The sequence below is a fragment of the Electrona antarctica genome, assembly GCF_951216825.1.
Source record: "Electrona antarctica genome assembly, chromosome: 7".
Lineage (NCBI taxonomy): Eukaryota > Metazoa > Chordata > Actinopteri > Myctophiformes > Myctophidae > Electrona > Electrona antarctica.
In genome coordinates this window covers 10305299-10318641 of record NC_136812.1, presented here as the reverse complement: position 1 = coordinate 10318641, position 13343 = coordinate 10305299, and the positions used below count along the sequence as shown (strand labels likewise).

The 13343-nt window shown below is 46.5% G+C and overlaps 1 protein-coding gene across 3 annotated transcripts in view; it reads left to right on the top strand.

Moving 5' to 3' along the window:
* LOC306926951 (guanine nucleotide-binding protein subunit alpha-11) overlaps nucleotides 1-13343 on the top strand; it is a 49788-nt gene that overhangs the window by 25811 nt on the left and 10634 nt on the right. Inside the window, exons 3-5 of one of the 3 annotated variants that reach the window (XM_079506481.1) lie at nucleotides 5215-5369; nucleotides 9415-9543; nucleotides 10376-10504. In XM_079506481.1, coding sequence (XP_079362607.1) covers nucleotides 5215-5369; nucleotides 9415-9543; nucleotides 10376-10504 — 413 coding nt within the window. The remainder of the gene's footprint in view (nucleotides 1-5214; nucleotides 5370-9414; nucleotides 9544-10375; nucleotides 10505-13343) is intronic. The other 2 variants (XM_079506483.1, XM_079506482.1) reach the window with 2 other exon arrangements.

Genomic DNA, 13343 nt, shown 5'->3' with positions numbered 1-13343 from the left:
GATTCAGGGCTGGAGCCAGGCTAGGCTTGACATTTTCATGTCACTCAATGGATCAATATTCAAATTACCCGACACCTAACAAACAGACCAGCAAAACAGTATAACAGAAACACTACACACCAGGCAGGGCTTTAAAGGATTATATACATTAATTACTTTAAACCATAATGCTTTGGTAAATAAAAAACGTGAATCAACAATATGTGGCAGTGCGTACTGGAGAGCTGGCATTCTGTTGATCAATGCAAAAAACAGTTCGCATGAGTTGTCACAGGCGAGGAAATATAAAGAATTCTGACTTGTGGACTTTGTCGCGGGGCGTCGCAGACACCAAATTGCTGGTCTTCTGACATGTCACACTACAAGAGGAAAAGACTTCCTCGCGTTCATAATCAGGCCTGCTGCAGGACATGTGTTTTTAACCCTGCCGCCGCCACGTTACTTTCCCTTTTACCCATTTAGACTTGGGAACGATTCTACAAATGTCTTCTAAATCCTGACAGTTTTCTGAAAAACCCTATGTTTCTGTGTCAGTGGTTTTCAAACTATTTCATGTCAAGGACCCCCAGAATTATATGTATTTGGCCGCCGACCCCCATCTGAAAATATGTTGTTCCAGCGACCCCCCCCCCCCCCCCCCCCCCCCCCCCCCCCCCACACACACATTTTCACGATTTTTCAAAAAGAGCAGACCTACAAGCTCGTAGCGCCCCACTCGGTGGCGCGCTATGAGATGTAGATCTGATATTTTTCAATAGCTAAAGTATAACATAATGCTTGAAACACCAAAAGGTGTTCCCGTTCAGAATGGGTTAAGACCGGCTGCCGCGGGTGCGTTACTTTATCTCTGAAGCTGGGAATGCGTTCCCGGCTTCAGAGATAAAGTCTCCTTGTAGTTTTGTAGTCTTTTTCTGTACTTTTCCTGGATTCCGGATTTCCAGATTCAATCCTGTGAAGTTTCTTTCATAAAAAGGTTCAGGAACCAGCTCCAGCAATGGCCCTGTGGTCAGTGATGATACCAGTCTGTCTCTATGCCCCTGTGGTCAGTGATGATACCAGTCTGTCTCTATGCCCCTGTGGTCAGTGATGATACCAGTCTGTCTCTATGCCCCTGGCCCTGTGGTCAGTGATGATACCAGTCTGTCTCTATGCCCCTGTGGTCAGTGATGATACCAGTCTGTCTCTATATGGCCCTTTGGTCAGTGATGATACCAGTCTGTCTCTATGCCTCTGGCCCTGTGGTCAGTGATGATACCAGTCTGTCTCTATGCCTCTGGCCCTGTGGTCAGTGATGATACCAGTCTGTCTCTATGCCCCTGGCCCTGTGGTCAGTGATGATACCAGTCTGTCTCTATGCCCCTGTGGTCAGTGATGATACCAGTCTGTCTCTATGCCTCTATGCCCCTGTGGTCAGTGATGATACCAGTCTGTCTCTATGCCTCTGTGGTCAGTGATGATACCAGTCTGTCTCTATGCCTCTGCCCCTGTGGTCAGTGATGATACCAGTCTGTCTCTATGCCCCTGTGGTCAGTGATGATACCAGTCTGTCTCTATATGGCCCTGTGGTCAGTGATGATACCAGTCTGTCTCTATGCCCCTGGCCCTGTGGTCAGTGATGATACCAGTCTGTCTCTATGCCCCTGTGGTCAGTGATGATACCAGTCTGTCTCTATGCCTCTATGCCCCTGTGGTCAGTGATGATACCAGTCTGTCTCTATGCCTCTGTGGTCAGTGATGATACCAGTCTGTCTCTATGCCTCTGTGGTCAGTGATGATACCAGTCTGTCTCTATATGGCCCTGTGGTCAGTGATGATACCAGTCTGTCTCTATGCCTCTGGCCCTGTGGTCAGTGATGATACCAGTCTGTCTCTATGCCCCTGTGGTCAGTGATGATACCAGTCTGTCTCTATGCCCCTGTGGTCAGTGATGATACCAGTCTGTCTCTATGCCCCTGTGGTCAGTGATGATACCAGTCTGTCTCTATGCCTCTGGCCCTGTGGTCAGTGTTGATACCAGTCTGTCTCTATGCCCCTGTGGTCAGTGATGATACCAGTCTGTCTCTATGCCCCTGTGGTCAGTGATTATACCAGTCTGTCTCTATGCCTCTGGCCCTGTGGTCAGTGATGATACCAGCCTGTCTCTATGCCTCTGGCCCTGTGGTCAGTGATGATACCAGTCTGTCTCTATGCCTCTGGCCCTGTGGTCAGTGATGATACCAGTCTGTCTCTATGCCTCTGGCCCTGTGGTCAGTGATGATACCAGTCTGTCTCTATGCCTCTGGCCCTGTGGTCAGTGATGATACCAGTCTGTCTCTATGCCCCTGTGGTCAGTGATGATACCAGTCTGTCTCTATGCCCCTGTGGTCAGTGATGATACCAGTCTGTCTCTATGCCCCTGTGGTCAGTGATTATACCAGTCTGTCTCTATGCCTCTGGCCCTGTGGTCAGTGATGATACCAGTCTGTCTCTATGCCTCTGGCCCTGTGGTCAGTGATGATACCAGTCTGTCTCTATGCCTCTGGCCCTGTGGTCAGTGATGATACCAGTCTGTCTCTATGCCTCTGCCCCTGTGGTCAGTGATTATACCAGTCTGTCTCTATGCCCCTGTGGTCAGTGATTATACCAGTCTGTCTCTATGCCTCTGTGGTCAGTGATGATACCAGTCTGTCTCTATGCCTCTGGCCCTGTGGTCAGTGATTATACCAGTCTGTCTCTATGCCTCTGTGGTCAGTGATGATACCAGTCTGTCTCTATGCCCCTGTGGTCAGTGATTATACCAGTCTGTCTCTATGCCTCTGGCCCTGTGGTCAGTGATTATACCAGTCTGTCTCTATGCCTCTGGCCCTGTGGTCAGTGTTGATACCAGTCTGTCTCTATGCCCCTGTGGTCAGTGATGATACCAGTCTGTCTCTATGCCCCTGTGGTCAGTGATTATACCAGTCTGTCTCTATGCCTCTGGCCCTGTGGTCAGTGATGATACCAGCCTGTCTCTATGCCTCTGGCCCTGTGGTCAGTGATGATACCAGTCTGTCTCTATGCCTCTGGCCCTGTGGTCAGTGATGATACCAGTCTGTCTCTATGCCTCTGGCCCTGTGGTCAGTGATGATACCAGTCTGTCTCTATGCCTCTGGCCCTGTGGTCAGTGATGATACCAGTCTGTCTCTATGCCTCTGGCCCTGTGGTCAGTGATGATACCAGTCTGTCTCTATGCCTCTGTGGTCAGTGATGATACCAGTCTGTCTCTATGCCTCTGTGGTCAGTGATTATACCAGTCTGTCTCTATGCCTCTGGCCCTGTGGTCAGTGTTGATACCAGTCTGTCTCTATGCCCCTGTGGTCAGTGATGATACCAGTCTGTCTCTATGCCTCTGTTATGACTGTATGCCTCTGTCTATCTGGCTATGTGATTGTGAGGCATTCATCTTGCTGGAGGACATAGTTTAATTTAACAACAGCAGAATATGAAAATAAAATGAGCTCCCACCTTTGCCAGTGAATCTCTGTTGAACTGTAGTTAACTTCATTAACGCAGCGCCTCTCGGCCAACTGATCAATGCTCATCCACCCTAGTTGGAACTTCCTCACTGCCGTTGTTGACTAGGCCAGCAATCTGAGCGTCCAATTGGCCTGAAGCTCATAACTATTTTTCCAGTGTGTGGTGATGGCAGTAAGTAACCCCATCTGAAGTTCACGTGAATCTTGAACATTGACCATGGTTACTTTCTATGCCAGCTAGCATTAGCATTTATGACGGTAAGCTGTGCCACCGTCCGCGTTCACTTTAAGATCATTATTTTGCCGGCCCCCCCCACCCCACACACACACCCACACACACTCTGCTAACATCGGCGCAAGAACACACTGCTTACCTGTCGTCAGAAGTGTTTACATGTCGGGAGGAACGCGGTATAAAGTCACAAATTTGATCCAAACTTTGGATGGCAGAAGATCCACCAAAGACAGCTCTCCAAAATTCCGATTTATGGAGGTCCTGTAACCTGTAAATCCTGTAACCGAGGTAGACGGTGATCATACTTTTACGTCCCATTGCTGGAAGTGACGGGTGTTGCCATAGCAACCGGATCAATGCCAAAAGCTGCCGTGGGGCTCAACCATTACATACACGGAGTCGGAGTATACCTTAGGTCGGAGTACGAACATGTATGTAGCTGGCAGATAACGTCCCTTTTTAATATACCTTAGAGTTGTTGAAAGTCACCCTATTCTGTGTTGCCTAGAACTGGAGGGCTGAAAAAAATCAGTAACATCATGAAGTACATCTCAGTGACATCACAAAGATGTACTTCATAATGTTACTTATTTTCTTTTCAGACCTCCAGTTCTGGGACTTGTTGTTATTAGTTCCACACAACTCTAAGGTATATTAATGACATAGTAAAATGTTGAAAATAAGCTTAGTGGTTTAGCTAAAGCATTGTATATTTCATTTAGCCTGTAGACTTCGCTCTGGAGTAGCTAAGACGGAACTCTAACTGCATATGATTGGAGGCCACTGTTCACTCTGTGAATGCAGAAATCAACAGACTGTTGAACACATCATCGATGAATGCCCAACCTTGAAATCACCACATGGAGTAATTTAACTGGATGACGAACTCATTGAACTGGATGATGATACCACTTCTTGGCTGATGTCCAAATTGCCTGTGTAGTTCTACTATGCGAACGAACGAAACAAACGATTGTGCCTGTGTGATCTTTTTATATTTGTCTTTTTGTTTGCTGTATAAGGCACTCGACAAACCTGTTTGTTGAATGTGCTTTAAAAATCACACCCGTGTGAACTGAGTGGTGCAACTCCATGTGGGGGCCCCGGAACTTCCAGACCCACATGAACGCGCCCAGGGTGCCAGCCCGGTTCCGGCGAGCCGCCCCGTGTCTGAAACGGTCGAGAAATGACAGAGTTACTGTGTGGGGGAATTAGCATTTAGCAGACACCTCTCTCTCTCTCTCTCTCTCTCTCTCTCTCTCTCTCTCTCTCTCTCTCAGAGAGACAGTGCAACACTATCTCTCTCTCTCTCTGTTTCTAGCACAACAGCGCCCCTACTGGTACTCTAAACATTGGGACATAGTCACATAGGGACATTGCTGTTCCTTGGAGTGGTTGCACCACTCAAAAATATATCTGACCTGATTTGACTAGCATACTTTGAGTCTACAAAGCTGACCTTTTCCCTTTGCTCCACACCTTCAGAATAACGCGCTGGTGGTGCGTGAGGTGGACGTGGAGCAGGTGTCGTCGTTTGAGCAGCCTTACATCGGTGCAATAAAGAAGCTGTGGACTGACCCTGGCATCCAGGAGGCCTATGACCGCAGGAGGGAGTACCAGCTGTCAGACTCCACCAAATAGTACGTATACAGTACAGTATTATCTGGGACTACTCTGTTTTTATTTTATATCATCATGAATCACTGTTTCTGATTGATTGCATACTTTATTAGTCAGAGTTGTTAACGGCACGTGGTGCAGTAAGACATTAGAGCTAAAAGGATAACAAAAAGGTCCCGGGATTCAATTGATCAACATACTGTAGCATACAAAACAAAAGGCATTCTGATATATCTGTTAATCACGCACGCACGCACGCACGCACGCACGCACGCACGCACGCACGCACACCACACCACACCACACCGCACTCGCACACTCTCTCACACACTCACACACACTGCCACAGAGGAGTAATAGCAGAGGGAATAGGAGGAGGAAATGTAGACAGGCTTATTAACGAATGCTAATTATATCAGAACTAATTCCACTTTTCATTAATCCAGTCTAATATAGTTGACTGAGGAGCTGATGTCCCACAGATGGTATTGTGCTGATACAAAGTTGCATTTGGTACCCAGTGGTCTGTCATTAATGCACTTTTGCACATCATCTCCACTGTGGTCAACCCCATTTCATACTTGATCATCTCCACTGTGGTCAACCCCATTTCATACTTGATCATCTCCACTGTGGTCAACCCCATTTCATACTTGATCATCTCCACTGTGGTCAACCCCATTTCATACTTGATCATCTCCACTGTGGTCAACCCCATTTCATACTTGATCATTTCCACTGTGGTCAACCCCATTTCATACTTGATCATCTCCACTGTGGTCAACCCCATTTCATACTTGATCATCTCCACTGTGGTCAACCCCATTTCATACTCATCTCCACTGTGGTCAACCCCATTTCATACTTGATCATCTCCACTGTGGTCAACCCCATTTCATACTCGTCTCCACTGTGGTCGCACCCCATTTCATACTTGATCATCTCCACTGTGGTCAACCCCATTTCATACTTGATCATCTCCACTGTGGTCAACCCCATTTCATACTTGATCATCTCCACTGTGGTCAACCCCATTTCATACTTGATCATCTCCACTGTGGTCAACCCCATTTCATACTTGATCATCTCCACTGTGGTCAACCCCACTTCATACTTGATCATCTCCACTGTGGTCAACCCCATTTCATACTTGATCATCTCCACTGTGGTCAACCCCATTTCATACTTGATCATCTCCACTGTGGTCAACCCCATTTTATACTTGATCATCTCCACTGTGGTCAACCCCATTTCATACTTGATCATCTCCACTGTGGTCAACCCCATTTTATACTTGATCATCTCCACTGTGGTCAACCCCATTTCATACTCATCTCCACTGTGGTCAACCCCATTTCATACTTGATCATCTCCACTGTGGTCAACCCCATTTCATACTTGATCATCTCCACTGTGGTCAACCCCATTTCATACTTGATCATCTCCACTGTGGTCAACCCCATTTCATACTTGATCATCTCCACTGTGGTCAACCCCATTTCATACTTGATCATCTCCACTGTGGTCAACCCCATTTCATACTTGATCATCTCCACTGTGGTCAACCCCATTTTATACTTGATCATCTCCACTGTGGTCAACCCCATTTCATACTTGATCATCTCCACTGTGGTCAACCCCATTTTATACTTGATCATCTCCACTGTGGTCAACCCCATTTCATACTTGATCATCTCCACTGTGGTCAACCCCATTTCATACTTGATCATCTCCACTGTGGTCAACCCCATTTCATACTTGATCATCTCCACTGTGGTCAACCCCATTTCATACTTGATCATCTCCACTGTGGTCAACCCCATTTCATACTTGATCATCTCCACTGTGGTCAACCCCATTTCATACTCCTCTCCACTGTGGTCAACCCCATTTCATACTTGATCATCTCCACTGTGGTCAACCCCATTTAATACTCATCTCCACTGTGGTCAACCCCATTTCATACTTGATCATCTCCACTGTGGTCAACCCCATTTCATACTTGATCATCTCCACTGTGGTCAACCCCATTTCATACTTGATCATCTCCACTGTGGTCAACCCCATTTCATACTCATCTCCACTGTGGTCAACCCCATTTCATACTTGATCATCTCCACTGTGGTCAACCCCATTTCATACTCATCTCCACTGTGATCAACCCCATTTCATACTCATCTCCACTGTGGTCAACCCCATTTCATACTTGATCATCTCCACTGTGGTCAACCCCATTTAATACTCATCTCCACTGTGGTCAACCCCATTTAATACTCATCTCCACTGTGGTCAACCCCATTTCATACTTGATCATCTCCACTGTGGTCAACCCCATTTCATACTTGATCATCTCCACTGTGGTCAACCCCATTTCATACTTGATCATCTCCACTGTGGTCAACCCCATTTCATACTCATCTCCACTGTGGTCAACCCCATTTCATACTTGATCATCTCCACTGTGGTCAACCCCATTTCATATTCATTTCACATACAGTACATAATACATATTGTTTTGGCATTCAACTCTGGTTGGACTGGCATTTCCACGCTTTACATTTTTTGTTAGAATCAAATAATAAATGGACACACGCATTTGGAGCAAAACTTCTCGACTCCAGAACAAGAGCTGTAGAAAAACAGCAGCAAGTCCCAAGGGGAAAACTATACCTTAACAACAGAACACTTGAGGGCACATTGCTCAATACGAAAAGAACATTGTGTGCGGGGTGGGGGGGGGGGGGCGGGCAAAATAATTATCTTAAAGTGAACGCGGACGGCGGCACAGCTTACCGTCATGAATGCTAATGCTAGCTGGCATAGAAAGTAACCATGGTCGATGTAAAACGTGATCACTGAGAGAACACCATGTTCCGTGTTGTTCCATTTTCTCTTCTATATACTTTCTCTTCCCTAAATGTTAATTGCTTGACCAATTTCACCATCAAAACAAATCTCTGTACATTTGTATTCAGCTAAAGCAACTCTTGGCAAGTACTGTAGCTGGGGAGGTGGCTGCCTTAGCCTGGAAACCAGACGAATCTGCCACAGAGAAACAATAAATCCCTGGGGAGATTGGTCTGGCGCTCCTCAGTTTGAATTACAATTCGCTCACCCCAGAGTTGTGGGTGACCAATCAGAGCCCACTATTCAAAGTGAGACTTTTTTGCTGTGATGTTGGAATCTGTTTAACCGCCCCTTTTGAAATAAATCTCCATACCGAAGTTCCAGACGATTATCATTCTACGCTGTGATATTAGTCTGACCATGCCAGGCTACGGCTGCCTGGCTAGTTTAATTCTTAAGTTATGGAAGCTATAAGGCTAGCTCAACCCTGTTGTTATGGAAGCTATAAGGCTAGCTCAACCCTGTTGTTTCCAACTACGTTCTTAATTACCACGAGTCGAGCACTTTCGGCCCAGGATGAAAGTAGTGTACAACAATACCGATCAGATGATTTCATTAGCCAATATTGCCCTAAATATTATTGGCTATCGGATACATTGGCATCTGATATGGGAACTTTTTTGTCTGCCAAATAGGCTTGGGGTAATAGGCTTTTTGCATTTATAGCTATAGCACATTTGTAATGATTACATTCATAGTAATGTTTACTATTCATGTTCCCTGGACAGTACAGTTAATTGTTAAACAGTAAATTCATTGTCATACCTCAATTACATATCTTTGTCACAAGAGTTTAACATTAAAGGTCTTGGTCGGACCTTGTCACCTTACTTGAAATGATACATTCTTGCCCCAAACAGGGTTGAATTTGCCCAGAGTTGAATATTTCACCCTGGTCGAGGGCACCTCTAAATGTGTTTATAGTGTATTTGTTCAATTTAATCTGTCAGTGTAAGATATTACATCTACATACAGTTTTACTTGTATTGGGAAAAATGTGTGTGTGTGCGTGCGTGCGTGCGTGCGTGCGTGCGTGCGTGCGTGCGTGCGTGCGTGCGTGCGTGCGTGTCTATGTGTGTCTGTGTGACCTCACAGTGTTGAGATTGTGCACACGTGTGTGTGTCTTTAGTCACATGTTCATCCCACTTCATTTCACAGTTACCTTAGCGATTTAGAGAGAATAGCGTCGCCCGGATACACACCCACTCAGCAGGACGTGCTGCGGGTTCGAGTGCCCACCACCGGCATCATTGAGTACCCATTTGACCTGGAGAATGTTATCTTCAGGTACTGATGATGGCAGATGCCGCCCGCTGCTGTCTCTCTGGTTGTGGTAGAGTAACCAGCCATTTAGAAGCCGCCGATGCCGCCAATGTTCATTCTGTTCCACTGCTGCACAGCCCAGCTCGGCACCATCGCTCTCACACATCCCTGATGGCAAGCTCTCTTAAGCCCAAACCACACCAAAGGGTCGAGACGGGACGAGACGGTTTTAGCGTTTGTCCCAGCGGTGTGATATGTCCTGTTGCACGTCGACCCACGTTGAAGTGATTCAACTGGTTGAAACCAGACCAATGGGTCGCCCTGCAACTGTCCTCGCCCTGGTTGCGAGGAGTTGGATGGCGACGGAGGAGCCCTTATATTGAAAGGGCTTTTGGCCCTGAAAACGCTGAGTCAGGAAGTAAAATCCGCTATTTAACATGTCCCAGGATTGTCATTTAATACACCTTTGATTTAACCTTTTAACAAAATATTGCTTCAACCCCGCCCAAATTATCACTTCCCTACCTAAGATTTTTATTTCATTTTATTTCTAAATCATCATTTTGTGCACTTTAATTATGGAGCTGAGAGAGTACACTTTAAATGAGTTTGGTCTTTGAGAACTGCCATCAAGGATGATGCATCGTTTCTGAGAAAGTGGGGTTGTGGGAGCTCATGAGGTGTGGGGACCAAAGGAAATGCCCCCCACCGCCATAACTCTTGGGGATGTTTCTTGTTACTTCTGGTTCTGGACTGCACTGCACTTTTCCTTTTTTGGATTGGGTATATCGGCTGCCATGCTTCACTTTTCTCCTCCTCTCTGTCTTCTCTCTTGTTGTTCTTCCTTTCCCTCTAGCTATCTAAGTGCTCTGGATCGTATCGCCGAACCGTCCTATCTACCAACCCAGCAAGACGTTCTTAGGGTTCGAATCCCAACCACTGGGATCATAGAGTACCCTTTCGACTTGCAAAGCATCATTTTCAGGTAGAGGAAGTACCACACTACTCTGACTAACCACTGTCTCCACATATGTCTGCCCATCTGCTGTTGTCTTCAGCTACTGAGTGGGAGTGAACCTTGTATTTCGCTAACCAATAACGGTGCAGAAGGGCGTCGCTCCAAATTTGGTGACGTCAGTGTTCTCCGCTGTGTCCTACTGGGGAGGAGAAGAGAGGCGGGTTCATAGGTTGGTGAACCAATAGGGAACCGACGTCCGTTTCCAGCGTCAGTTTGATCCGCCCCTCTATGCCCAGAAAAGCATAGGGTTCTTTCAGGCTAGCATTTATGCGTTGGTAGCACAGTGGCTCTGTTCTGAGATCGGCAACAACCACTTGGGCAGGTTTCCGAGCTGTGTGCCAAGAAATTTGGATTGTAAATCCACAGTAGTCCCAGGCTGCATCGGTGATGTAACCAGCCTGACAAATGTTATGTGTAGCCTGCGGCAATCATCCCCCTGGACTTTGCCCAGGGAGAGACTGTGGAATGGTCACCAGCACACAAGGCAGCGCCGCTTGATCTCTCCTCCTCCTCCCCTGGAAAGAGAGAGGAGCAGGAAACCGAGAGGAAGCCAGGTAATGAGAACGATTACAAAAGAGCGCGGGTAGATTGGAAGCCATCGTGTCAGCCCCCTCCTACGCTTGGTAAGATTAGAAATAGCCACTAACTAGGAGGATGGACTGAAGAGGACCCCCTGTACTGATGGGCTCTGCTGCTGGTGACTCACTGTTTGTGTCATCGGTTGTATTCAAGTAACACTTATACATACGTATACGGTACAGTTATAAATACGTATGCAATGTAAAAATTAACACCACGTTAAGTTATAAAGGAGAGAGATGGTCCTATAGGTTGATATAAACAACTTTACACATAATGTGGAAAGAGGTACCACCTCCTCTGTTTCTGAGTGTATATTCCATTGAATATTAACAGTATGTGAGAATGTGAATTTAGGATGAGCCTTGATACAAGGGGAAGGGTTTCCCTGCAACCAGCTGTAATAGTAAGATACGGTATCACAGCACATGATACGAGCGCTCTCTGCTGCAGAGTGCTGGTTGCGATGAGATGCCAGCGTCAACAAGGCAGCTTTTCATTGGCAAGATATCTCCATTAAGGTACTTTCAGACGGGCATCTATTAACGCAGATGTTGTCGCCTGCATTAACGACAGGTCTGCTCGAGGTCTGCTCATGAGGGGCGCGACAACGCAGGCATAAAAAAAAAGCTCAACAGAATCCAGGTCTGGTCAGTCGCGGGTGTGTGCACGAAACGAGCATGCGCACAACAATTTCGCGGTGACCGCGCCCACATAAATACGCTTGCGTTTGTCGACACTTCTCCGCGAGTACAGAACAGAAACGGAACATTGAAAAATAATTACTAGGCTCGTTAATCGCTGTCCGTTTGAAAGGGCCTTGAGTCGTTCTGACTGTTTTTAATTGCCTTATTGAAGTAGTAGAAAATGCCATTTCTCCTCTATAGACTATAGGAGAGCTTATCGTTATAAGTAGGACACTCATCCCTTCTGGAAGAAAAGGAGGTCGTGACGTGAGAGTTTTATTTTAGGAAGACTCTCGCGGAGGACCCCATTTATCAAACCCCTCCCCCACCTCCAAGCACACAGTCACTGGCTCGCTCCACCTTTCTGTTGAGTGACGCACCTAATCCCCAAGCGACATTGTGAATCAGTCAGACTCTATTCTGTGGGGGGCTCAACTGCATCTCTTGCCCGTCTCCCACATTCGTCCCTCAGTACCCTCATTGCCTTTCCTAATCTCATCACCATAGTTATAAAAACCTAGATACCTTTATTGGCCGCTGCAGTTCATTGGAGCGACTTGTATGATCGCAGGGAAGGCGGCAGTGCGGAAGGCCACTCAAAGTGACTACTGGCCAATCACAGTGTGTTTTTTCCATAACCTTTCAATTCAAAGGAGCTTTATTGGCATGAGAAAATGTTTACATTGCCCCTGATTGGCCTACCGAACGTCCTCTTCTGTGACGCACGTGGAAGCTTGGCAAGCGTCCTTGTGCGTCACAGAAACTTGCCTTCCCTCGAGATACAGATGCCACAGATCCTAAGGAGGCGTCCGGCCGTCTACCTTTCTATGTCTATGCTCATCACCATGCACCCCCCCCACCCCCCCCCCCCCCCCCCCCAATAATCTTGTTTTCCATTTCCCTTCATATTTTCATTTTCTATCCTCTGCTTTTCCTCCTGTCTACCGTCCTCCTCGTCTTTTGCTCAGCTTGTGTTTCAGTAGACCAATGTGCTGCAGACTTTGCTTTTTGGGCGCACCTGCATCCACTTAGTTGAGAATGAGAGTGAAGGATGGAGCTCTTTTTCCATGCGCAGCGCATTGCGCACACACATTTCTTTCCTCCTTTCATTTTGTCTTTGCCCTGTTTAGTTGCCACACGCCACATATTCCTGAGTGTTAATTGAACTCGGAGCTCAGTGGGTCGTTAAATTGACATTTAATTAACTTTTCCTCTGTTCCTGTCTTTAATCCACGCTGCAGATTTTGTGCTCGATTTGAATATTAAGAAACAATGTGTAATTGCTCCTTATCTTCCATTTGAATATTCTGTATATAATATAGTGATGCAAGTCCTCTAGATGCTCAATTTACCATTTAGACAATTGAATAATGATATACAGTTAATTGCCATTCATTTTGACCCATTTCATTTGGTGGGAATTGTGTGGTGCTCGCGATAAAGCCATGGTGTCCACTAGGGGGAGTAAAGAGCTATCTAAAAAGCTGCCTCCAGGCCAGTATGTCCCTTTGACCAGTAAAGCCAGCTACAGTATTGGTGCA